This window comes from Martes martes (genome assembly GCF_963455335.1).
Source record: "Martes martes genome assembly, chromosome: 16".
Classification (NCBI taxonomy): Eukaryota; Metazoa; Chordata; class Mammalia; order Carnivora; family Mustelidae; genus Martes; species Martes martes.
This window is the reverse complement of record NC_137904.1, coordinates 58,906,740-58,930,992: the sequence shown is the minus strand read 5'-3', so window position 1 is coordinate 58,930,992 and position 24,253 is coordinate 58,906,740. Positions and strand designations below refer to the sequence as shown.

The 24,253-nt window shown below is 48.0% G+C and overlaps 1 protein-coding gene across 1 annotated transcript in view; it reads right to left on the bottom strand.

The window, feature by feature from the left end:
* Window positions 1–24,253, bottom strand: part of RAB37 (RAB37, member RAS oncogene family) — a gene marked incomplete at its 5' end in the record, with an annotated part of 56,189 nt that overhangs the window by 9,076 nt on the left and 22,860 nt on the right. The window contains one exon of the mRNA XM_080826184.1: window positions 2,418–2,528. Coding sequence (XP_080682310.1) covers window positions 2,418–2,528 — 111 coding nt within the window. The remainder of the gene's footprint in view (window positions 1–2,417; window positions 2,529–24,253) is intronic.

Below are 24,253 nucleotides of genomic sequence, written 5' to 3'. Positions count from 1 at the left end.
GCCGCCTCCCCGCCCCCCCACACCTCCCAATCTGGGAACTCCTGAAGGCGGGGCTGGCCTTATGCAGCCTGGCCCTGGACCCCAGGCCCTGGTCCCCTGGCCTGAAGCAGGCCTTAAATGTTTGGTATTAAATGAATTCATGAAGTCGCGGATCATTTTAAGCAGGACATCCCAGCAATCCTGCAGCTCCTGGTGACAGAGAGTGGGAGTGTGAGCGGTTTTGTCCCTGGTAGGCTGCAGGGGCTCCGTGGCCATATTACAAAGGGACAGACGGAGGGTGCGTAGGGGGGAGGGGCACCTGCACCCCTTGACCTAGGTGTTGGGGGTAAGACAAGCAGGTGTGGCTTGTCGGAGACTATAGGCCTGGTGGGGACTGTGTGTCCATGTGCCCCTAGCCCTGTGATTTTTGGCAGCGGCTGGAGCTGTTTTCCGGCGCTGGGCCTCAGAGAGCCAGCTATGGGAGCCGAGAAGCTGTCTGGTACCCTGCAGATGTGTGTAATCGCCTGCTGTTTGGTTGCCAGAGTCACCTGCTGCGAATAACACCGCATCCCACTCTGAGCTCTTAAGTGCTCACACAGGAGCCCTGCAGGGGCAGTGGCTTTCAGAGCAAGAGGGTAATGGGCGACGAGAAATGAGAGCAGAGCGAGGAGGTGGCGTGGCCCTTGCTCCCCTTTCCCTGCAATGGGTTGCATTACGTCCCTCAAAGCATCTGTGGCTGTCCTAACCCCCAGTCCCTCAGAATGGGACCTTATTTGGAAGGGGGGTCTTTGCAGATGTGACTAGTTGAGATGAAGTCGTACAGAAGTCGGGTGGGTCCTTAATCCAGTACGACTGGTGTCCCTGTAAGAAGACGAGCGGACACACAGGGAGGAGAGGCTCTGCGAAGACAGAGCTGGAGACTGCGGTGCTGCAGCTACAAGCCAAGAGGTACCAAGGATTGTCGGGAGCCGCCAGAAGCTGGAGGAGGCCAGGACGGAGCCCCTCCTAGAGCCTGCGGAGGGGAAGGTGGGCTTCTGACTTCCAGCTCTGGTTTGTGTTGTCGGCTTGACCAAGACCGTCCTTTGTCCTGTGGTCGGTTTGGGGGAGCCAGGCCTGTCCTGTGTCAGCCTGCTTCAGGATCTCTGTCTGACCACATTCTTTCTTCCTTCTTAGAGGCCAGATGCCACATTTTTCTTATCAGGCTAGTGGCAAAATTTGGAGGTCCCACCCTTATGCGTCTGTGGAGTGTGAATCAGAGCGTTCCCAACCACATCCACACCCACGTCCACCCCACTGTCTGCCCTCCGAGTCTGACAGGTGGCAGGATGGGCGTGGAGTGGGGGGAGATGGCTGGTGGCTGTGAGGGCCCCCTGTGACCTCGTGTGCTGAGGGGCAGATGGGGAACAGGCCCCTGGTGGGGGGAGTGCCTGGCATGGTAGCCTGGTCCCAGGTCTCAGGAATTTCCTGGGCAACCTTGCTCTCCTGGGACTCAGCCCTGCCCTTCCCAGAACTCTGGAGGCTGGTCATGAGCAAACACTGGGCGCTGGTGTCTCGGGTTGGATTCCAGGCCCCTGGCACACACGCTGGCCAGGCTTTCATTTCTGCTTTAGTCTGAATCCCTGGCCATCAGGTGTCCTTGCCTTCCTTCCTGTGATCCAACGGTCAAGCCCAGTTTCTGGGGTCCTCTTGCCTCTTCCCACCAAGTGTGATGCTGCTGCATCCCAGCCCTAAGTGTGGTCCCACAGGCCCTGTGTTCTGCTCCACCCTGATCCTGAGGATATGCAGGGAGAGACAGAGTGCTAAGAATAAAACTTTAGTTCTTGGTCTGCCAGTTCCCTAGGACCCACACAACAGTGTTAAATTTGGACTGTACTTAAAATCTGAAGTCATCCCTTTGCCTCTCCACATTCTTCTTGCCCTGGAAGGAGGACCTGAGCAAACTGTATCAAGATATTCTTTCTAGTTTCTGGTTGGGTCTAGCCAGTGGGGAGGCCCAGGAGGAGATGGGAGAGCAGGAAGGGAGCACGGTAGGAGGGAGCTGACTTGCAGCCCTGGCGAGCTCCCAGGAGGGTGGGGAGTGCGTGTGTTTCTTCACTGAGGGTCAGAGCTCCTGGTAGCCAGCCCTCCCCATGCAGGATTTTGTCCCTGGGTTCTGGGAGTAGTTCGCTCCTCTCGTGGGTTTTTTTTTTTTTGTTGTTGTTGTTTGTTTGTTTTTGTTTTTGTTTTTGTTGTGTTTTAGGCTAGGGCTGGAACTGGGGCCCTGCAGTATGCACGGCCATTGCACCAAGACCCCCCCGCCCTGTTCCCCAACACTCTGCCTCCACCTTGGTAAGTAGCCTTCATATTAAACCTTGAATGATCCAATGTGAGCGTCCACCTCTTTCCTGCTGGGACCCTGACGGAGACACACCAGGGCCCTGGAGTCTGGGGGCACTTACTGTGAATCCGATGCCCACGGTGGCCGAGAAGGAGCCTGGGATGAACTTGCCCTGGTCGAACTGAACCAGCAGAGAGGTCTTCCCCACGCCGCTGTCACCCACCAGGATGGTCTGAGAGGGAGCAAGAGAGGGATGAGAGTCTGCAGTGGGAGTTGGACTTCAGAGATGGCCTTGTGGCTGTGGGAGGGAGCTCCTTCTAAACACACACACACACACACACACACACACACACACACACACCCCGAACCCTTGATTCCCTAATTGAAGTCACTGCAGAGACATAGAAGGGACCCTGTTTCACCCCCTTTAATGAACATCTGAGGTGACCATGAGAATTTGCCTCTCAGACTTCCCACCATAGGGGCATAACTGACTGAGAGGCCCCACTGTGTCCTCTGAGTCCCCCGTAGATGTGTTTGCACCAAGGCCATCCTTATCACGGGCAGTTCCCAGCCAAAGGCAGAGTGTGGCAGGGACACTGAGGCAGGCCTGTTTCTGGGAGACACAGGATTCCCCTTATGGCTGAATTTGGCTTGAGGACGATTTTACAGATCCTTCCAGAGATTGGTCTCCTTCACTTGGGGTCAGACCTGCCTCATGGTCTGTGGGGTCTCCCTGCCTTTCCTGGCTTCTACCCCACTTCTTCATTTTTTTTAAAAATATTTTATGTATTTGAGAGAGAGAGAGAAAGAATGGGGGGAGGGGCAGAAGGAGAGAGACAAGCAGACTCCCCGCTGAGCGGTGGAGCGGTGCCCCACATGGGGCTCAATCCCAGGACCCTGAGATCATGACCTAAGCCAAAGTCAGACTCTTAACCAATTGAGCCACCCAGGTGCCCCTACCCCACTTTTTTCATAGGTATTTCCCTTAATAAATTCCCTGCACTTTTAGTTCTCTTTGGCACCAGATTCTTGAGAGAGTAACACAATGGGTCTCCTGTATGGGAGAGTCTAAAAAAAAAATTAAAAAAATCAGAATGTCTGGACATATGCCTTGGGAAGAGTTGGCACTTGGCCCTGGGACATTGGACAGGACAGCATTTCAAGAGAAGCAGAGTTTGGGAAAGAAGGGAATGGCTACTTTTGTACCTGCAGGAAGTAGTGGGGAGAGTTAGTTGGAAAGGTCAGGTGCTATATTTGGAAGAAAATCATAAGCAATAGAGACAAAATATACATATACCTGGAAGCTGGTACTCAGCAGGCTCTCAATGAATGAATGAATGAATGGGTGGATGGATGAATGAGTTGTAAATGCCATAGTTTCAAAATGGACAATAGCTACTTTCCAAAGACAAGCATTCAGAGTCATTGGAAAGGCTCATCTCAATCAAGAGATGCCAACTTTAGCTGGACTTACAAAGCCATAAAAATAAAAAAACACCAAAAATGTAAAAGCATAGTGATTGACAGGGTCTCCTGAGGTTGGACCCATGGCCCCAACACTGTTTGGCTCTGACAGTGGCATTGAATGGGCAGCAGGGTAAACACAAGATTGTTTGTGATGTTGACTTTGGATGTCCCTGACTGTGGTTCGATTCAGCTTTTATTTCTTTCTGGGTTAAAGTGCTCCATTTGTTTGTTGTGTGCAGTGGCTTTAATAATTTACATCTCAAATCAAGCCTCCTTGGGCTTGAAGAAGTGCTTCCTAGAGAGACTATTCCAGAAGGGGAGGGGTCAGTCCCTCCCTGTCCACCTTCTTAATTTACTAGAAAATATAACCCGTTGACATTCTTTTCCCTTTTATCCTTTTCCTTTTCAGGGTGAAGGACTCACTTTCTTCTCTCATTATATGAAAACAGTTCCATCTTCTTGGCACCTTCTCTGGTTTGTTGGGGGGCCAAGGTCCAGGGTGACAGGGTTTAGCATTCCAAGTCCTGCTGAATCCTGCCTGGGGGCAGGGGCAGGATGCTGCTGCCATGTTTTGGTGCAGAACTTCTGAAAATCCTATATTCAACCCTGGCTTCCAGGTCAGTAGGAAGATGTTTGTCAGAGTAGGAAGAGATGACAAGCTTGATTGATAGCTTTTTTTTAAGCTTGATTTAGAACATTAAACTATTGAGACATATGGTATATGGCTCTCCATTTGTATGCTAGCCTTGGTCCCCCAAATTTTAGGGATGAGTCTGCCTAAATCCATTACCTTAGATACACAATGGAGTTACTCTCTCCACAACAGCTGCCAGGATTTTTCTGAAGTTTCTCTAGGTAGCCTCCAAATTTCCCTGCTTAGGGAAGCTGAATGTCAATCTCAGATCCAGATTTTCCATTGTATCTTCCCTCCCTTGGAGCATTTGTGAAAATGTTAATTAATCACGGTTCTAGCAGAAACTTTTGTGCCAACTTTGCCACCATTCAGACAGGTGTTTTTGTTCTTTTTAAAAAAAATTAAATTCTTAAAAAAAAATCCAAACATATACTGTATCATTAGTTACTGGGGTAGAATTTAGTGATTCGTCCATTGTGTAGAACACCCAGTGCTCGTTGCATCAAGTGTCCCTCGCAATGCCCATCACCCAGTTACCCCTTCCTCCCACCCACCTCCCCTACAACAGCCCTCAGTTTGTTGTTATGTCTTAAGTCATTTTGTTTATTGTTTCTATTTGGGCTTCATCCACTTCCAAAAGGAATTTGAGGTGGCTTAAAGCAAAACTATACAAGAGGGTGAATAAAGATGCTGCCTGAAGAAATCTGCCCCACAGTGAGTTGGCTTATTCCTATATCTGAGCATTACATTTGCTTCTAGACTTCTTGGCAGCCAAGACAAAATGGGAAACCAGATGGGGTATGTAGTACCTATTGCTTGAGTCTTTTCAATCAGTGAGTATTTTCTCCTGTGATGCGGAGAGGAATCTCTTGTGTGGATTCTTATATAAGGAGCCTTGAGTGACAAAATGCGCAATTGTCGTTTTGCAGAAAATGCAAAGTTTTTCCTATAGCTTTTTTTCTTTTCAAAAAGATTTTTAAAATGATTTTATTTGTTTATTTATTTGACACAGAGAGAGAGAGAGAGAGAGAGAGAGAGAGAGAGAATGAGAGAACACAAGCAGGGAGAATGAGAGAGGGAGAAGCAGACTCACTGCTGAGCAGGGAGCCCGATGACCCAGGACCCTGGGATCATGACCTGAGCCAAAGGCAGACACTTAATGACTGAGCCACCACGGTGCCCCTCTTTTCAAATTTTTATTTAAATTCTAGTTAGTTAACATATGTGGATTTTGGTTTCAGGAGTAGAATTTAGTGATTCATCACATATGTATAACACGCAATGCTCATCACAAGTGCACTCCTTAATACCCATGACATACCTAGCTCATCCTCTACCCTCCTCCCTCCATAAACCTCAGTTTGTTCTCTATTATTAAGAGTATCTTATGGTTTGCTTCTCTCTCTCTCTTTCCTTCCCGTATGTTCATCTGTTTTGTTTCTTAAATTCCACATATGAGTCAAATCATGGTATTTGTCTTTCTCTGACTTATTTACTTAGCATAATATACTCTAGCTCCATCGATGTTGTTGCAAATAGCAAGATTTCATTCTTTTTAAAAAAATTATTTATTTATTTGAGAGAGAGAGAGCGAACATGTGTGAGCATGAGTGTGGGGAGGGGCAGAGGGAGATAATCTTCAAGCAGACTTCCGGTTGAGCATGGAGCCTGCTGCAGGCCTCCATCTCACGACCCATGAGATCACGAACTGAGCTGAAACCAAGAGCTGGACCTTAACTGACTGAGCCACCCAGGCAACTTAAGATTTCTTTCTTTTTGATGGCTGAGTAGTGTTCCATTGTACATATACGTGTACACACCCACACACCCACACACATACACACCCTGTATCTTCTTTACCCATGCATCAGTTGGTGGACATTTGGGGTCTCTCCACAGATTGGCTATTGTTGATAATATTGCTAGAAACATTGGGGTGCATGTACCCCTTCAAATTTGTATTTTGTATCCTAGTAGTGCAATTGTTGGGTCTAGGGTAGCCCAATTTTTAACTTTTTGAGGAACTTCCATACTGTTCTCCACAGTGGCTGCACCAGTTTGCATTCCCACCAACAGTGCAGGAGGGTTCCCCTTTCTCCATGTCCTTGCCAACATCTGTTGTTTACTGAGTTAATTTTAGCCATTCTGACAGTGTGAGGTGATGTTTCATTGTAGTTTTGATTTTCATTTCCCTGATGATGAGTGATGTTGAGCATCTTCTCATGTGTCTGTTAGCCACCTGGATATCTTCTTTAGAAAAATGTCTGTTCATGTGTTCTGCTCATTTCTTAACTGAATTTCTTTTTTCTTTTCTTTTCTTTTCTTTTTTTTCTGGGTGTTGAGTTTGATAAGTTCTTTGTATCCTCTAGATTTTCTATTGACCCTTGCTAAAAGCCAGGGCCTGACATTAAATTGTTTGTTAGCAAACACTTCTCAATGGGAGCTGGACTAATGTTGCCTCAGCACCCTGCTTTCCTGTGACTTCGTGGTTCGGGGGAAACATTTAGAAAGGCTAGGTGAACGGGGTAGTTACCATGGCTCCGAAAGTGGCTCTGAGTGACTTTCTTAACAGGACAAATTCAGATGGGTAGATCTGACTGCACAGAAATAATGACAGAACTTACCGAAATCAAATGAGAATGACAGAGAGGAAATATTTGCGAGGCAAACAAAGGGTTAATATATGTAGTAATAGAAAGAGCTCTCAAAAGATTATCTCAATAGGAAAGTGAACAAAGAATATGAACAAGTATATTTTGTGTGTGTGTGTAAATGTGGTTAGTTCTATATGTCAACTTGGCTAGGTGGTGGCACTTAGTTACTTAATTAAACACTGGTTTATCTGTTGCTATGAAGGTATATTAGGGGTGTATAGATTATGCATTAGAGATATTATTATAGATTTACAATCAGTTGACTTGTAAGTCTTCAATAATCTGGGTGAGCCTCGTTCAATTAATTGAAGGAAGTGAGAGCAGAACTGAGGTTTCCCTGAGGAAGAAGGAATTTTGTTCAAGCTGCAGCATCAGTTTGTGCCTGAGAACTTCCAGCCTGCCAGTCTGCCCTGCAGATTTTGGACTTGCCAGGTTCCCAGAGTCAATTCCTTGAACGAAATCTCTCCTAATATATTTTATACTTGCGCTGTTCCTCTGATACATTATAACACCTAATGCTTTGATAAAAGTATGATAATGGTCAATATTGGTTGAGATTTGGGGAAATAGGTGCTCCTACATGCACCGTTGATGAGAGGGTACATTGGGGCATTTTGTTTTGTTTTGTTTTGTTTTTAAGATTTTTATTTATTTGAGAGAGAGAGCGCGAGCAAGCACAAGCAGGGCTATGGGCTAAGGGAGAGGAGGAGGGAGAGGCAGGTTCCCTGCTGAGCAGGGAGCCCCCTGTGGGGCTTGATCCCGGGACCCTGAGATCATGACCCGAACTGAAGGCAGACATTTAACCAACCGAGCCACCCAGGCACCCCACTGGGGCATTTTGAAGAACAATTGACAATATCTATCAAAGTTACAAATGCAAATTCCTTTGACTCAACAGTTCTATAGTTTTACTTGCAAAATTTCACCAAGATGTGTCTATAAGGATGTTCATGGTAACATGTGTAAGAGCCAATAATTCAGCAACTGGGGCTGCTTAAATAAACTGTAGAATATCCATGTGATGAAATGCTGTGGAACCCATAGAAAAATGAGGTAGGGGCACCTGGCTGGCTCAGTCCACGGAGCACGCAACTCTTGATCTCGGGGTCATGAGTTCAAGCCTCACATTGGGTGTAGAGATTATTTAAAAAAAAAAAAAGAAAAGAATGAGGTAGATTTGTATGTGCTGTTTGGGAAAAATGATAATCATGGAGTAAAAGAAGGGGCAGAGAGGTATGCTTGTGTGCTGACTTATGTTGACTTCACTTGGGTGTATATACTGATTATGCATAAACTTTTTTTCAGGGAGGCAGCAGAGGCTGACTGTGACTACCTTTGATGTTCTGGGAATGGAGAGAAGACTTTTACTTGTTGCTTTATCTTTTATTATTCTCCCTCCCCCCTTTCCTCCCTGCCTCCCTCCCTTTCTTCCTTCCATCCTTCCTTCTCCCCTTCTTCCCAAAGCTTTTCTTGCATTACCTTTAAAAAAAAAAAGTGTTAGCTGGGAGTATTTGAGAGTGGGCATCATGGGCCATGTTTTCTTTTTGTACTTTTCTGTATTAAAAATCCCTAATAAGTGTAATAAACTGGTTGACGAAGTAAACTCATGAGTGATCCTTTGCTTAAATGGGAATAAATAGCATTTCCACAGAAAAGAGCAAAACATTGGTTTTGGGGACACATATATATATTAAACAGTGGTTGTCTCTGCACGGAGGGGGATCAGGAGTGATTTAAAATGCATTCTCTATGTTCATTTATATTCCATTCTCCTTTGGTAATGAACACACATTCCTTTGTAATTCACAAATATGTCTATATATGGGGCACCTGGGTGGCTCAGTGGGTTAAGCCTCTGCCTTCGGCTCGGGTCATGATTCCAGGATCCTGGGATCGAGCCCTGCATCGGGCTCTCTGCTCAGCAGGGAGCCTGCTTCCCGCCGCCCCCCACCCCTCGAACCGTCTGCCTCTTTGCCTACTTGTGATTTCTCTCTCTGTCAAAATACATAAATAAATAAATAAATAAATAAATAAAATCTTACAAAAAAAGAAGAAGAAATATGTCTATATATGTGCTGGGGAGGCATGCCGTGCTGGGTAACTCAGGTAAAAGCAAAGAGGAAGGCCAATGTCTAGCCTAACTGTGGCTGAACAAATGCTGCTTGATTTTATTTCGTCCAAATAAACCCAGCCCACTAAGCAGTGCTTTAGAAAAGATCAGGTCCTCTGGGCAGAGGCAGCCTGAATGGCCCCAATTTCACTTTGTCGATTTCAGCGAGTGTTACCTTAGATACTGGAGGGGTAGGATGCAAAGCAGCTCATACCCTGTCCTGAAAACCACAGAGCTCTTTCACCTTGTCCTTCCAGAGGGTTAACTCACACTTTGGAGACCTGTGTTTTTCTCAAAAACACACTTTGCGTCTGCCTGAGTGTCTGGATAAGAACTTGGTTGAGACCCAGTTTCCCATTCCAGAGACTGCGGATAAATGGCATTAGATCTGGAAAGGGTTAAGGTTAGTGTTATCAGTGACTTGCTTTTTTTTTTTTTTTTTTTACTTATTTATTTGACAGACGGAGATCACAAGCAGGCAGAGAGGCAGGCAGAGAGAGACAGAGAATCAGGCTCCCCACTGAGCAGAGAGCCCAGTGCGGGACTCGATCCCAGGACCCTGGGATCATGACCTGAGCTGAAGGCAGAGGCTTTAACCCACTGAGCCACCCAGGCGCCCAGTGACTTGCTTTTTTAAACAAATTTCCAGTTCATGACAACACGGCATTCTTTCACTTTGGGGGAACCTGCTTTAGAAATAGCCATGGAGTGGATACTCTGCTGACAGCCAGCTCAAGGATGTGCTGTCTTATTAACTCTTGGCTGTCGAGTTCCCTCTTCATTGTGAGCACTGAGCAGGATCAAAGAGCAGCTGGCTTCTGTCTAAACCTCTCTAGCCAGAGGCAGGATGGTAGGCTTTATGAGCCAGACCCAGTGTTGAATCCTGGCCTTGCCAATTACTAGCATGTGACTTTGGACAAGTTACTTGCTCTCTAAGCCTAGATTTCTTTGTCTGAAAAATGGGAATAACATTGCCTTTCCTGTATATTTGTAGTGAGGATTTCATGTGAGAACTATATAAAATATGGAGCGTAGCATGCAGTGGGTAGAAAAGATGATGTGTGGTTGGGTCCAAGCAGACTGAGTTCAGGATGGTTGCTGAGAACAGCTGTGGTTTATGACGGAGCTTACAGGGCCAGGAGAAGCACGACAATGCAGTGAAAACAATTCATTTGTGTGTTCATTTTCCAACAATTATTTATTGAGCATCTCCTATGTGCCAGAGGTGGTGTTAGCCACTGGGGATACAGCCCTCATGGATCTTCTAATCCCGAGGGGGAGAGACCCAACAAAACCAGCCCTTTCAGAACGAGACCTCCCCCCTGAATAGATAGAGCTCTGAAAATATGGCAGTTTGCAAGTCCAAAGTGACCAAGAGAAGTAGCTTGAGCAAGTCTCTGCTCCTTCTAACCAGGAGAACCCAATGCATGATACACATGCATACACACAACATGTATGCACACAAACCACCATGGCACACACAATGCACACACACACATACACACACACACACACACAACATCCATGTGTGCATACATCGCTCTAGCAGTAAAACACACACACGTATACACAGCTCCCACACATGCTTACGTACAAACACAAACACGCCACACATGTTCATCCATGCATGCACACATATCCACAAGCACTTATACTCATACATGAGCATGTGTGTGTCTATGCACACACACACACACACACAGGTGTTTTAGGGCAGGGGCACCTCAGATGAACCATCCAGTCTTTTCTTTCACGGATGGAGACACGGGAGCCCAGGGAGGGAGCTGACTTATGCAGAAGTCAACGGCCAAGCCTCCTCTAGGTTTTTGAGGACACAGGACCCGCAGAAGAGCCCGACTTTCCTGGAGAGCCCAGAGGCCCTTGTTCCAAGGGTCTGTCTTGCCACCATTCGGAGACCCTCAGATAATACTGTTCTTGACCCAAAAGGGAATCCTCCTTGTATTACAGGATTTTTATTCCCACCGTGCACACGGTTCTTGGTCATGCTGCTTCGAAGAGTGAAGAGGAAGACCAGAGGAAGAGTGGTGGGCGGCGAGTGAGAGGACAAAGCTCCCGGAGAGGGAGGGGACCCGAGAGGGTTGCCGTTTTGGCATTCAGATCTTGGGATTATGCTAAGCTCTTCCGCAGATGTATCTTGGGCATCCTGACTGTGGGTCGCTGTGAATCAGGGCTCTGATCAGGCACCCGTCTACCTATCGATTATTGTTCACCTGTCGGTCTTTGGGCGGACGTCTGGAGATGGACTGCCTCCACTTGTGATAGTCACCAATGATTTGAGGTTACTTGTTTTGTTTCAGGATGTTTTTGCAAAAGTGACTCCTGCAGAAGCTGGGACGGGATGCCATGGTGGTCCTGTCTAAGCTGTAAGACAGGATGCTGGTAGGGTTTCGTGTTAGCTGTCCAGGGTCCCTATTTCCTTGTGAGGACACTGGCCCTGACTGCCTAATTGTCCAACTAACTCCTAACACTTGGGTAAGCTGGGCCCAGGGGCAGAGGGCTGGACCCCAGGCAGGATTTTGAGCTGCTCAGATGCTTGTCATTCCTTACCGCCTATGCGCAAGAAAGGAAAGTTTACCCACAACTCTCAAAACATCTGACCCCTTGGTTTTCAGGGATGTCCCAGCTTGCTTAACTCCTAGGTCATTTCCCCTGGAGCCAAATAGTGTCCTTGTCAGCAGAGGCCAATGTCTCTCAGCATAACTGTGCAGTGTAGAGTATGGGCTTGTTGAGCAGTGGGGACGGAGGGCTGACCGAGCCCTCACCCCCCAATCGTTGACCTTACTTTATGGTCTGGAGATATGTAAAGTGGGAGGCTGTCTCTGGCCACATCCTGGAAAAGCTTGGCTGATTAGCTTTTGTGGTTTTGTGTGTGTGCAAATAAGCCGCTTGCACACCCACTCATGCCTGATCAGGATGTAAGGGGCTTATGTCCCTCATTGGGACTCACTTGCTTCTCAAGATGTCACAGGGTATGTGTGTGATACTTAGCAAAAGTGGCTCCAGGGGCAAAATATGAGAAAGGGCCCTACATTTCCTGGCTTCTGTGCTCCACTCCGGGGCTTGCTGGGGTCCTGATGGGAGGGATGGGGGATGAGCACAAAGTTGGCAGAAAGAAGGAGTAAGACGGGCAAAGCTGGGGCTGACCTTCCTACTTCTGTAAGTAGTTATTATAAGGCGAGGAGTAAGGAGCGAGGGGGTAGTCGCCACGAGCAAGGAGCAGCTTTCTTCAGGAAGGAGGCCCTGGTCTAACTGGCAAGTTTCTGGAGGATTCCAGCTGGTATCAATATCCACAGGCTCTTACTTGGTGATCTGGGGCACAGCAGTGAGAGTCTCCACTATGTTCTGAGGACAGAGTTCCCTCTGGCCCATCGGACCAGTAGGTCCCTGCTCACATACCCCTACTCTTTGAGCTCCTTTCTCTGTCGTCCGGGGTTTGATACTCTCCACCTCCTCATTCCACTCTGGTCTAGAGTCTCTCCTCGGGCTTTCCGGCTTCGGCCCAAGCTCCCCCGCAGCCGCACTCCTGGCCTTCTGGACTCCCAAGGCTACACCCTGACATCCCCTGTGTCTGGTATTGTGTCCCTCAACCTCGGTTCTGCAAGACATCTGTGATGGAGCTGGCATCCCTCTGTCCAGGCTTCCCACCAGAGGAGAAGGACTGAGGAAGAGCCAGCCCCACTCCCTGGGTCTGTGTCTGCGAATTTCCCCAAGGCCTAGAAGGAGTGGCAAAGTCCTCTTTTTAGACACTCCTTCGTGGCTGCAGACAGGAGGGCATTTCTCAAAAGCTTATTCATGATCACCGCGACTCGTTGCATTGCCTGTTGCCTTGAGACTTCGCTCCTTCCTCTTTCACTGGCTTATTCGCCAGTGGGCAGTGGCCGAAGGAGGAAGTGCTAGAGTGGAGAGAGCAGAAGGGTGGAAGATGCCGGGGCTGGGTCGGAGTTGACTGGCTCCACCAAGGGGGGCTTGTGCGAAGAGAGGATGTACCTGCCGCTGTCCTTCCTCTTCCTCTTCCAGCTTGCAGGTGAGTGGGGCCTGGGTCTGTACTGGAGAAGAGCTTCTGGGGCAGGATGAGTGGCTGGTGGAGGGAGGAGGGGGCCCAGCAGCGGTCCCAGCGGGTCACTACTCCAAGTAGTGAGTCTGTGTGTGTCGGCCACCCCATTCCTCACCCCGCATGGGGTGTAATTCCTGACCGCCCAGGGGTTGATTGTTCCAAAGGGACTTGGACTAAGGGGCCCCCCTGGTGTAGGAGAAGCAGAGGAGACCTGGTGGCTCGGGAGAGCTGATGAACACTTGCTCCTGCACTGTCACCTTCGAGAATGTCTTATGAGGAAGGGAAGGAGAGAGTATGGAGGTGGCTTTGGAGGAAGGAAAGCTGGGAGTTTGCCAGACAGGGAGGAAGATGTGGTTCTAGGCACTTGGGGTAGAAGGAAGTAGTAGAAGTTACTGAGGGGTTACGATGGGGTTGGTGGTGGAAGGAAACTGGAAGCAGACAGATACCATTTGGATTAAAAATTAAGGGGTTTTCTTGACCTTGAAATGCTGGAGGGCCACAGGGCTCAGTTTTGGGCTTTTCTTTCTAGAGCTCTAAAGCCATTCCCTCATTGATCTCCTCTCCTCTCTTGGCTTAAATACTACCTCTATACAGTTGATGCCTGATGTTGTATCATTAGCCTGGACATCACCCTGGACCCCAGAATCTTTTAGTCAAGTGCCCACTCAACTCTCCACTAAGATGTTGACATTTCGGATGTGATGTCAGCATACCTTCCCCCCTCCAATTCCTTTCTCTCCCATCTTTGTGTGTAGCAATTCCATCTTTCCTAGGTACTCAAGCAAAACCTGGGGGCATCCACCCCTCATATCCCACAATGATCCTTGGGAAATGCAAGCAGATGCTGTCCTTCCTCTGGTCAAAACCCTCTAATGACTTCCTATCCTACTCAGGGTAGAACCACAGAGTCCTTACAGAAGCTAAAAGGTTCACCACCTGATTCTCTCACCTCATCCCCTCCCTGATCGCCTCTTCTACTCTGCTCTCTCGGCTCAACCCACCGCAGCCAGAATGGCCTCTTAGATGGTCTTTGAACATGTTAGGTACACTTCTGCCTCAGGGCCTTTGCACTTGCTGTTCTCTCTGCCCCAAATGCTCTTCTTCATATAGCTGCATGTTCCAGTCCCTCATATCCTGCATGTCTTTGATTTTCACTCAGGCCTTCATTGATAAGAAACCTCATTAAAATAGCAGTTCCCTTGCATTATTTTTCTCTACTGTCTGACTTCTCCCTTCTCCCAACTTGAGAGAACCTAAACCTTAAGAAGGCAGGAATTTTTGCTCCTACAAACATACCAGGTATAGATTAGACAAATAGCAAGTATTAGTTGAGTGAGTGAATGTATCTCATGGAGAGGGAAAAGAATATGATTGCCGTACGCCCCAACTTTCTTTTTCATGGAACTGAACACTAGGGATGGAACTAGAGGGTATTATGCTGAGCGAAATAAGTCAATCAGAGAAAGACAACTATCATATGCTCTCCCTGATATGAGGAAGTTCAGATGCAACATGGGGGCTTTAGGGGGCAGGAAAAGAATAAATGAAACAAGATGGGATCGGGAGGGAGACAAACCATAAGAGACTCTTAATCTCACAAAACAAACTGAGGGTTGTTGGGGGAGGTGGGTGTGGAGAGGGTGGTGGGGATATGGACATTGCAGAGGGTATGTGCTATCGTGAATGCTGTGAAGTGTGTAAGCCTGATGATTCACAGACCTGTACCCCTGGGGCTAATAATACATTATATGTTAATTAAAAAAAAAAGAACTGAACACTAGGGACTCTTGTCATTAATTGCAGAGGACATGCATTGCCTGTGAGCATGTAAAATGGGGCAGCTGCTTTGGAAAACAGTTTGACATTCCTCAAAATGTTAAACACATGATTACCACATGATCCGGCCATTCGACTCCCAGGTGTATACCCAAGAGAACTGAAAACATATGCTCATGTAAAAACTTGTATGCAGGGGCGCCTGGGTGGCTCAGTCAGTTAAGCCGCTGCCTTTGGCTCAGGTCATGATTCCAGGGTCCTGGAATCGAGTCCCGCATCAGGCTCCTTGCTCACCAGGGAGCCTGCTTCTCTCTCGCCTCTGCCTGCCTGTGCGGGCTCTCTCTCTCTCTGACAAATAAATAAATAAATAAAATCTTAAAAAAAAAAAACTTGTATGCAATGTTCATGGCAACATTATTTATAATCGTTAAAAACTGGAAACAACCTAAATGTACATCAGCTGAGGGATGAGCAAATAAAATGTAGCATACCAGGCGCACGGGTGGCTCAGTGGGTTAAGCCGCTGCCTTCAGCTCAGGTCATGGTCTCAGGGTCCTGGGATCGAGTCCCACATCGGACTCTCTGCTCAGCAGGGAACCTGCTTCCCCCTCTCTCTCTGCCTGCCTCTCTGCCCACTTGTGATCTCTCTCTGTCAAATAAATAAACAAAATCTTTTTAAAAAATGCAGCATACCCATTCAAGGGAACATTTTTCAGCCATAAAAACAAATGAATGCTGACACATGCTGCAACACTGACCAACCTGGGAAACATTATGCTAAGTGGAAGGATCCAGACACAAGAGCCCCTCTATTGTACCATCTCATGCCTATGAAATATCCGTAATACCTAAATTCACAGAAATGGAAAGTACATTTAGTGGTTGCCAGGAGCTGGGGGGAAGGAATAAGGGAGAGTGAATGCTAATGAGTAAGGAGTTTCTTTTTGGGGTGATAAAAAGGAATTTGGTGTAGGGATGGTTGCGAACTTTGTGAATGTCCAGGAACCACCGAGCTGTACAGTTTGAAAGGGTGAATTGTACGGTAAGGGAATCGTATGTCAGCATGACCATCATCAAGGAGCAGAGGGAAGAATCAGCAGCAGTAGACTTCTCCTGGTAGAAAAATCTCTGGGTAGCATCTGGCATTGTGGGGATCTGAGGCTCTGGAAGCAGGAGTTCATGGCAAGTGGACCGTCCTTTCCGTGGTCGAATTTGATCATTCATTCCATCAGTTAGAGAAATGATAATGATACCTCCAAGAAGTGGTAGGTGCTGTGAGGAGAGCTGAGCACGGGGACCTGACATTGTGAGCCTCGGGGGACACAGGGAGGGGGGTGGTGCCGTCGATGGAGGGGGGCTACTGCAAGGAGCCTCTGGGAGGAGATGTCTGAGCAGAGGCCCGGGGGACGAGAAGGAGCAGGCACTTAGGATCGCAGGCAGCCTTTTGGACGCAGGCGTCAGCGAGCACAAAGGCTGTGATAGGGGCACGAGCCTGCCGACCTGACCTTGAGTGGGCCTGAGAGATGGACGGGCCGTGTAGCTTCCTCACGTGCTTCAGAGCAACCTGGAGGGGCAGATTGGGAGGATATCACTTCGTCTGGGGGAAAGTCTTAGGGGAGGAAATTGACGTGCCCAGGACCACAAGGCTTGTAAAGGCAAAGCTGGGGATGGGTCGTGGGGATGGAGAAGCCGATTCTGGGCGAGCCGTTAGGGAGCAAATCAGCAGGGCAGCGAAGGCACATAAAGGACTGCTTTTCTTCCCCCCTGGCATCTGGGAACAGGGGAAGTTGGTGAGCAGATGTGAGAATAATGCTGGTGTGTAGTGTGTGCATGAGCGCGTGTATGGGTGTGACCGAGGCAGAGTTGGAAATGTCAGTTGGAAGCCAGCAGACACAGCTGCGTGCTCAGCAGGAACCTGGTCTGTGCTGTAAACCTGTGCCCCCTCACCAGCCTCTCCCAGGGAACTTCCCATAACAAGACGCCCATTTACCCCGCACCGCTTCTCACTCTAAAGAGTTCCTTGTTTCCAAGCTATACAAGAAACAAATACCAGCCAGAGCTCCCACTGGCTTTACAGCCTTCATTTTTTGTGAGAAAGGAAGAGATTTGTGGCTGGTATTTTCAGAGAAATATTAGTTGCTTTGTCCACATTTGGTCTCACCCTAAGTGGTGGTAGACGTGGACAAGACCCGCGTGTGCCGGCCCAGAGTGGACACCGGCTGACGTCCTGTGCCATGCTGGAGTTGGGGTCCATCCTGTGCCTCCCTGACGGTGAGCCCGTAAACATTCCCTGAGGCTCATCTTCTTCCTCAACTAGGGTTACTCCCGATCGACTAGTCTGGAAATAACCAAGCCTGCTGGGGGTGCTGCTCCTTGGGGCTCAGGGCTGCCAATTTGTTTATCTGAGAGAGAGAGAGAGAGAGTGAGAGAGAGAGGGCACACGAGCAGGGGGAGCAGCCGACAGAGGGAGAAGCAGACTCCCTGCCGAGCAGGGAGCAGGACGTGGGGGCTCGATCCCAGGACTCTAAGATCGTGACTTGAGCCGAAGGCAGCCGCTTCACCGACGGAGCCCCCAGACGCCCCATCAGGGCTGCCTCCCGTGTAAGGACGGTTCAGACAGCAGGGCAGTGCTCTGCCGAGGTTGGTGGGGAGTGGGCCCCCGGACAGGCGTTTCCAGGAAACGAGTGGAGCAGACGGTTCAAGAGTCAGGCCCAACGTCAGCGCTCAGGTGAGATGGGCTAATGTCACCTTAGGAGTTTCCTAAGGCTGCCAGGACAAATGACTACACACCTAGTGGCTTAAAACGACACAAATTTATAATGTTACAGTCTGGAAGTCAGAGTCTTAAAGGATCGCCAGGGCTGCGTTCCTTCCGGTGGCTTTGGGGGAGCATCAGATTCCTTGACTTTTCCACGGCCCAGAGGTTGCTGCGTCCTTGGTGTGTGGCCCCACCTGACCTTCAATGTCCCTTCTCCTTCTCTGACTCTGACCATCCTGCCTCCCTCTGATAAGGTCCTCGGTACCCCACCCCCTCGCCCCGCCCCATGCTCCTGGATAATCTCTCCATCTCAAAATCCTTAATTTAGTCACATCTGCAAAGTCCCATTTGGTCGTGTGAGCTGCTTTACAGTATTTTATAGGTTCTGGGGATTAGGACGTAGACGTCCTTAGGAAGCCATTATTCTGCTCACCACGCCAAGAAACAGCCCTGTCCAGGCATTATTCCCGCACCCCCCCCCCGCCTCCCCATCATTTTGAAAGTAGTAAATGCTCATTGTTGATACTTAGGAAAGTACAGAAAAAACGAAGAGTCAGGAAAAATAAAAAATTCTACGTCCCTCATCTTAATGCCCAAGGCAGCCTGATGTTCATTTAATATTTTTACTTATTTCCTTCTAATCTATTCTTCTATGCATATTTAAAAAAAAGATTTTGTTTATTTGTTTGACAGAGAGAGAGAGACAGCGAGAGAGGGAACACAAGCAGGGGGAGTGGGAGAGGGAGAAGCAGGCTTCCGCTGAGCAGGGATCCCGACGTGGGGCTTGATCCCAGAACCCTGGGATCATGACCTGAGCCAAAAGCAGACGCTTAATGACTGAGCCACTCAGGCGCCCCATCTTCTATGCATATTTTTAAAAGTTAGTTGAGACTGTGCTGTATATGATGTTTAAAAAACATATTTTCACCTCATAGGATTTTCCACATAAGTAACAATATTTCTAAGCATAATTAACAGTGTCTGCATTATATTTTGTTGTTTGCTTATTATCCTAATTGATGGATGTTAACCTTGTTTAGTTTTGCTCTTTAAATAAGTATGTAATGAGGGGCGCCTGGGTGGCTCAGTGGGTTAAAGCCTCTGCCTTCAGCTCAGGTCATGATCTCGGGGTCCTGGGATCGAACCCCACATCGGGCTCTGTGCTCGGCGGGGAGCTTGCTTCCCCCTCTCTCTTTGCCTGCCTGTCTGCCTACTTGTGATCTCTGTCTCTCTAATAAATAAATAAAATCTTAAAAAACAAAAACAAAAACAAAAAACAAACCGTTTACATAATTATGTAATGAATCTTGGTGCATATGTTCTTATTAGCTTCTCTGATTATTTCCTGAGGACCAAATCCTAGACATATAATCACTGGAGCAAAGGGCATGATTATTTTGATACATAATTGCCACATTGCCTTTGGTAATGGTTGAACAGTTACATCCCTAACAGCAGCTTCTCCTCTTGTCCATCACATCACCCATGTCAGCAATATAGTAGTCACAAAAACTTAAGTTTGCTTCATATGTGAAAATGATATCACTTTAAAATGTTTTCATTTGCTAGATTGTTTAAATGGAACACTTCCAATTTTATCATCCACCTGAATTTCCTCTTTGTGCCTTTTCTTTTCTTGCCCCTTACCAACTTTCTAGATGGAGTCTTTTTTTTTTTACTTTTATTTTATTTTTTCAGTGTTCCAAGATTCATTGTTTATGCACCACACCCAGTGCTCCATGCAATATGTGCCCTCCTAACCTAAACGGATTATTTTTTTAAAAAAGATTTTTATTTATTTATTCGACAGAGAGAGAAAGATCACAAGTAGACAGAATAGCAGGCAGAGAGAGAGGGGGAAGCAGGCTCCCCGCTGAGCAGAGAGCCCCTTGGTGGGGATCGATCCCAGGACCCTGAGATCGTGACCTGAGCTGACCTGAGCTGAAGGCAGAGGCTTAACCCACTGAGCCACCCAGGCACCCCGAAAGTGCTACCTTTCATTCAGAGATGTTATAAAGGCTCACTTCTATGTCCCTCTAGTTTAAGAAGTGATTTGCTATTTTATGTTGACCTTCTTAATCTCCCTGCATTTACCTAAGTGGAGCATGGTGAGAGGTGACAGGATCCAGCCATGCTTGTGGGAAACCCTTCCCCTCCCCACTTATCTTTTTAAGTATCCTATGGTATGTTGTACTCCAGAGAACTGAAACATATCTTCATGAAAATACCAGTAGTACATACTTGTTCACAGCGGCATTATTCGCCATAGCCAAAAAGTGAAAATAATCCATATAGCTTCCACTGACGAATGGGTAAACAAAATGTCCCTGTCCTTACCCTGGAACAAAGTACCTACACACGCTACAGTGGGGATGAACTTAAAAGACATTCCGCTAAGTGAAAGAAGCCAGTTACAAAAGGCCACACATTGTATGACTATGTGTACATGAAATGTAGATTTCAGAATAAAGACATCTACAGACAGGACATAGGTTATGGGGGCGTGAATCGGGTACAGGGTTTCTTTTGAGGTGACAAAAACATTCTGAAATTAGGGGTGATGGCTGTACAAGTCTCTGAATATCCCAAGAACCCCAGATAGATGCTTTAAAATTAAGAGTAAAATTCACGATACATGATTTATATCTCAATTTTTTAAATGGACGAAAGTAAATTCTTAGCCTTAAACACACCTTTGCTCATTTTAGAAAGGAAGGAAATTATCACTGCCTTTAACTTAGCAAATTGGAAGAGGGCAGGTATTAATCTCGCAGAAAGAAGAGGAATAAAATCACCCATACGACAAATTAATAACTTAGGAAATAAAAACAATAAAAATTAATCTCAAAAGTGGCTTAATGCAGGAAAAAACAAGGAGGAGGTTAGGAGAAACAGAAGAGGGACATCCTGCAGCAAGTGTAATCCACACAACTCACAGACCTCATGTGGTCAGAACGTGTAATAATGACAGATAACGGACATTTTTATTATAAAAGGATACTTTCTAAATGGAGGACTTTATGTTAATACATACTCCATGAAAGAGGTTAACTTTCTGGGAAAAACAAACCAAAACAATAGAACGGATTCGAGAACCATCAAAGTCCTTGAATAGTCAATATTCAGGGGAAAACAATTTCCGGTAATCAAAGTATATGTCCCAATCATGAATTTGCCAGAGAGTTTTGTAGATAATTCTTAGGATTCTAAAGACACAGAAATTCCTTTGCTCTGTTTATGTGCTGGTCACCAGTGTTTTCAAGTTGAGAGGTTCCACACAAAATCCAGATTCCCGGCTACTCTAGAAAAATGAAAAGATCTGAATCCACAGAGCCCACATCTCACACGAGGACAATGGGCTGAAGTGCACTGGGGCCACGCCTTCACTTGGGTCATTTGCTTCCAGATGACATTGACCACAGGGAGGTGGAGGGATGGATTATCAGAAGATGCCATTGCTCCGTGGGGACATTCTTGTTTCTCTGAGATGTAGAGTTGTGCTTTCTATGGTGGAAATCAGTTGTGATTTCCATGGTGGCTTTGACCCAGTGGAGCTTTGAAGGACAAAGGTCTGTCTTGTGGAAGGTGTATTCCCTCTTTGACTGTCACTCAACTCATCGGGCACTTGGGTTTACTGGGACTCCTGATGATGCAGGAGTTTGTGCCTCGGCCCTCAGTGGGTGGGGTGGGATACGACAGGCACATGGGTTTGTATTTTCCAGGCTCAGCTGCCATCACGGGTCCAGCAGCAGTCAGAGGCCCAGTTGGGGGCCGACTGGCCGTGCAGTGTCGCTATGGACACGGGTGGGAGACCTACCATAAGTGGTGGTGTCGAGGAGCCGTGTGGAGTGACTGCCGTATCCTCGTTCATACCGACGGATCGGAGTGGGAAGCGAAGCGTGACCGAGTGTCCATCAAGGACAATTGGAAATTGCACACGTTCACTGTGACCATGGAGAAGCTCAGGTGGAACGATACAGACACTTACTGGTGTGGGATTGAAAGAACTGGAGTGGACCTTGGGGTCATAGTTAAAGTGACCATTGACCCAGGTAAGAGTATGTGTATGAGTGTGGATGGCTCTCTTCAGGGTCTTCTTTGTCCTGGTCCCTGAGGTTCCTCTCTAATAACTTAATGTCTGAGTGACACAGGGGAGTTGAGTCCTGAGTAATCCCAGAATCCCGACTGACCCCATGGGTTGGGAGACACAGGGCTTCTCTTAGATGCCCTCATGGCTCCCAGCACCTCCTCCAGGATGGGATCCAGCCTTTCTGGGCAGGTGTTTCTCTGAACAGCGCTGCGCCTGCATCCATTGTCCATAGAGGTCAAGGTGATGGTCCCAGTTTCAGTCCGTGGACCAAAGGGACCTTCTTCTATGTGACCCAGAGACCCCAGTTCTTGCCAAAGCTGTCCTGGACCTCTGGTGCCTGCGTGTCCCTGCTCGTTCTGGAGTTTGGGGCCGGGACTCCTGAGCAATTATTCCCACCTCCTGTTCCATGCCCAGGCTGAGAGGGAAGAGGCCCAGCACAGTCAGGGTACTGTGGTTGATTCCTGAGGTCCGAAAAGGCATCCTCATTCAAAGGGCTGCATTTCTGATGCCTGCAATCTCATTACAAGTCATATACACATCTAGGCTTAATGGTGTTCTCTTCCTCAGTACTTCTAGAATGCAGACACTCCTGGGAAGTACAGCTCAGAGGTCCCACTGCCTTGGTTTGAATGAGTTGGTCTGTTGGGCTCTGCTTCTCTGACCTCTGGACAGGCAACACCAGATCACAGGGACCTCTGGCAAGGGGACAGCGCAGAGTCCACAGAGCCCCACCCTACCTGAACCTGTGAGGCGTGTGACCGTCGCAAAGCACAGCACATTCACTGTCTTATTGAATCTGGAAAATGTTCCTGAGAAGTGACTCTCCTCCCCATAGAAGCTTAATAACTTGCCCAAACAAAGGCAAAGGACATTTTGAGTTTGTTTAGGGGTGGTCCTGACCTTAGAAGTCACAGATCTTGGGAGTGTTAGCCACCGGGCCAGCACCCCCTTCTGCTTCTGTCCTTTTTGGATAAATGACACTGGGGGAGGCCTTGGGAGAGGCCTTGTCATGGGAAGTGGGAAGGTTTTAAGCTCAGCTCAACTCCAGCTGCCTTTGCCCTGAGGTAACATTAGGCCCCCTCTAACCCCTCCAGGGCCTGCTCGACATCCTCCCTGGACCTGCACTCAGCCCTTCCTGCCTCCGAGGCTCCCTCCTAGTGGCCAGGGAGATATGAGCAGTCCAGGCTATAGGCTCTACCCATGGTCCAGCTCCAGGCTCCCCACGCTCCCCCACCCCCTGGCAGGCTCAAAGCCACGTACAGGGCTGCGGGCAAGTTAGCAGGCTGAACAGTGTATAATTTGGTCTGTATCCCTAGCACCAACTACAGTACCAACCTCCACCACCCCCTCAACCACCATGTCCACGGTGCAAGCAGAGACCAAAGGCCCCCCGACTTCGATCAGCTACCACTCCAGTGACAGGTAAGCCAGCTCCGGTGCATTGTTTCCGGTGGTCTACTTGGCCCAGATTCTTCCAGTTGTGTGTGGGGGGGCACTTTGTAGTCCCAGGTGCCAGCCAGCCAGAGATTGTCCCTAGACCTTCGCCTCCTTTGAGAGGGTGAGGATGACAGGCAAGCCTTCCTACTTGCTATCAGGCCCCACAGTGTCCTTGGAGCCTCCCAGATCCTTCCTCCTGGAGCCCCGTATGGTTTGTAGATGTGTTGGTGTATTCATTCTTTTATCTCATTTTTACTGAGTTAACTTCTCCATGGCCAGCCCCTTGGGGAGCCCTGGAGGCATAGACAGGGAGTTTCTCCCCAGGAGCTCAGAGTGCAGGGTAGGAGACTGATGAGCAGGCAGTCAATGCAGATGGCATGGCCCGTGTTTGTGTGTGTGTGGGGGCACCAGCATCGTGGGGCCACAGGGATGGCTCTTGGTCCACATACCAGGAGAACAGGCAGGGCTTGGGGACATCCCGTTTCCCCTAATTACCATTATGGCAAGAGCAGCAGTACTGACGTTTGCCCCATCTCGAGAACACCTGCCAGCTCACAGAGGGCTTTTCTGTCCAGTGTCTCTTAATTCTTGGACCCGCTTCATGAGGACAAGTAGGCAGATACAATTGCCCATTTTATAGAGGAAGAAATTGAGTTTCTCTCATGCTTCTTAGCACTCTGCCCAGCCAGTGCAGCTGAAGTGGCTTTTTGGAAGCTGAGAGACCTCTTTCTGTCTCCTCCTTGGTCCTCTTGACTTTGTCTAGAACTGCTGTGATCTCCTTTTGCTGGACCTTCTTGTAGAATCTGGATGAGAGGTCCCCAGTTATTTTATCCCCACCGAGGACCCCTGTTCTTTCACTCTCCCATTTGCCCTCTGTTTCAAAAGTTTCTTTTTACTAACCTGCTTTCAATAAATAATAGTTAAGGACTTTCCTCTTTTTATGAATCCAAGCT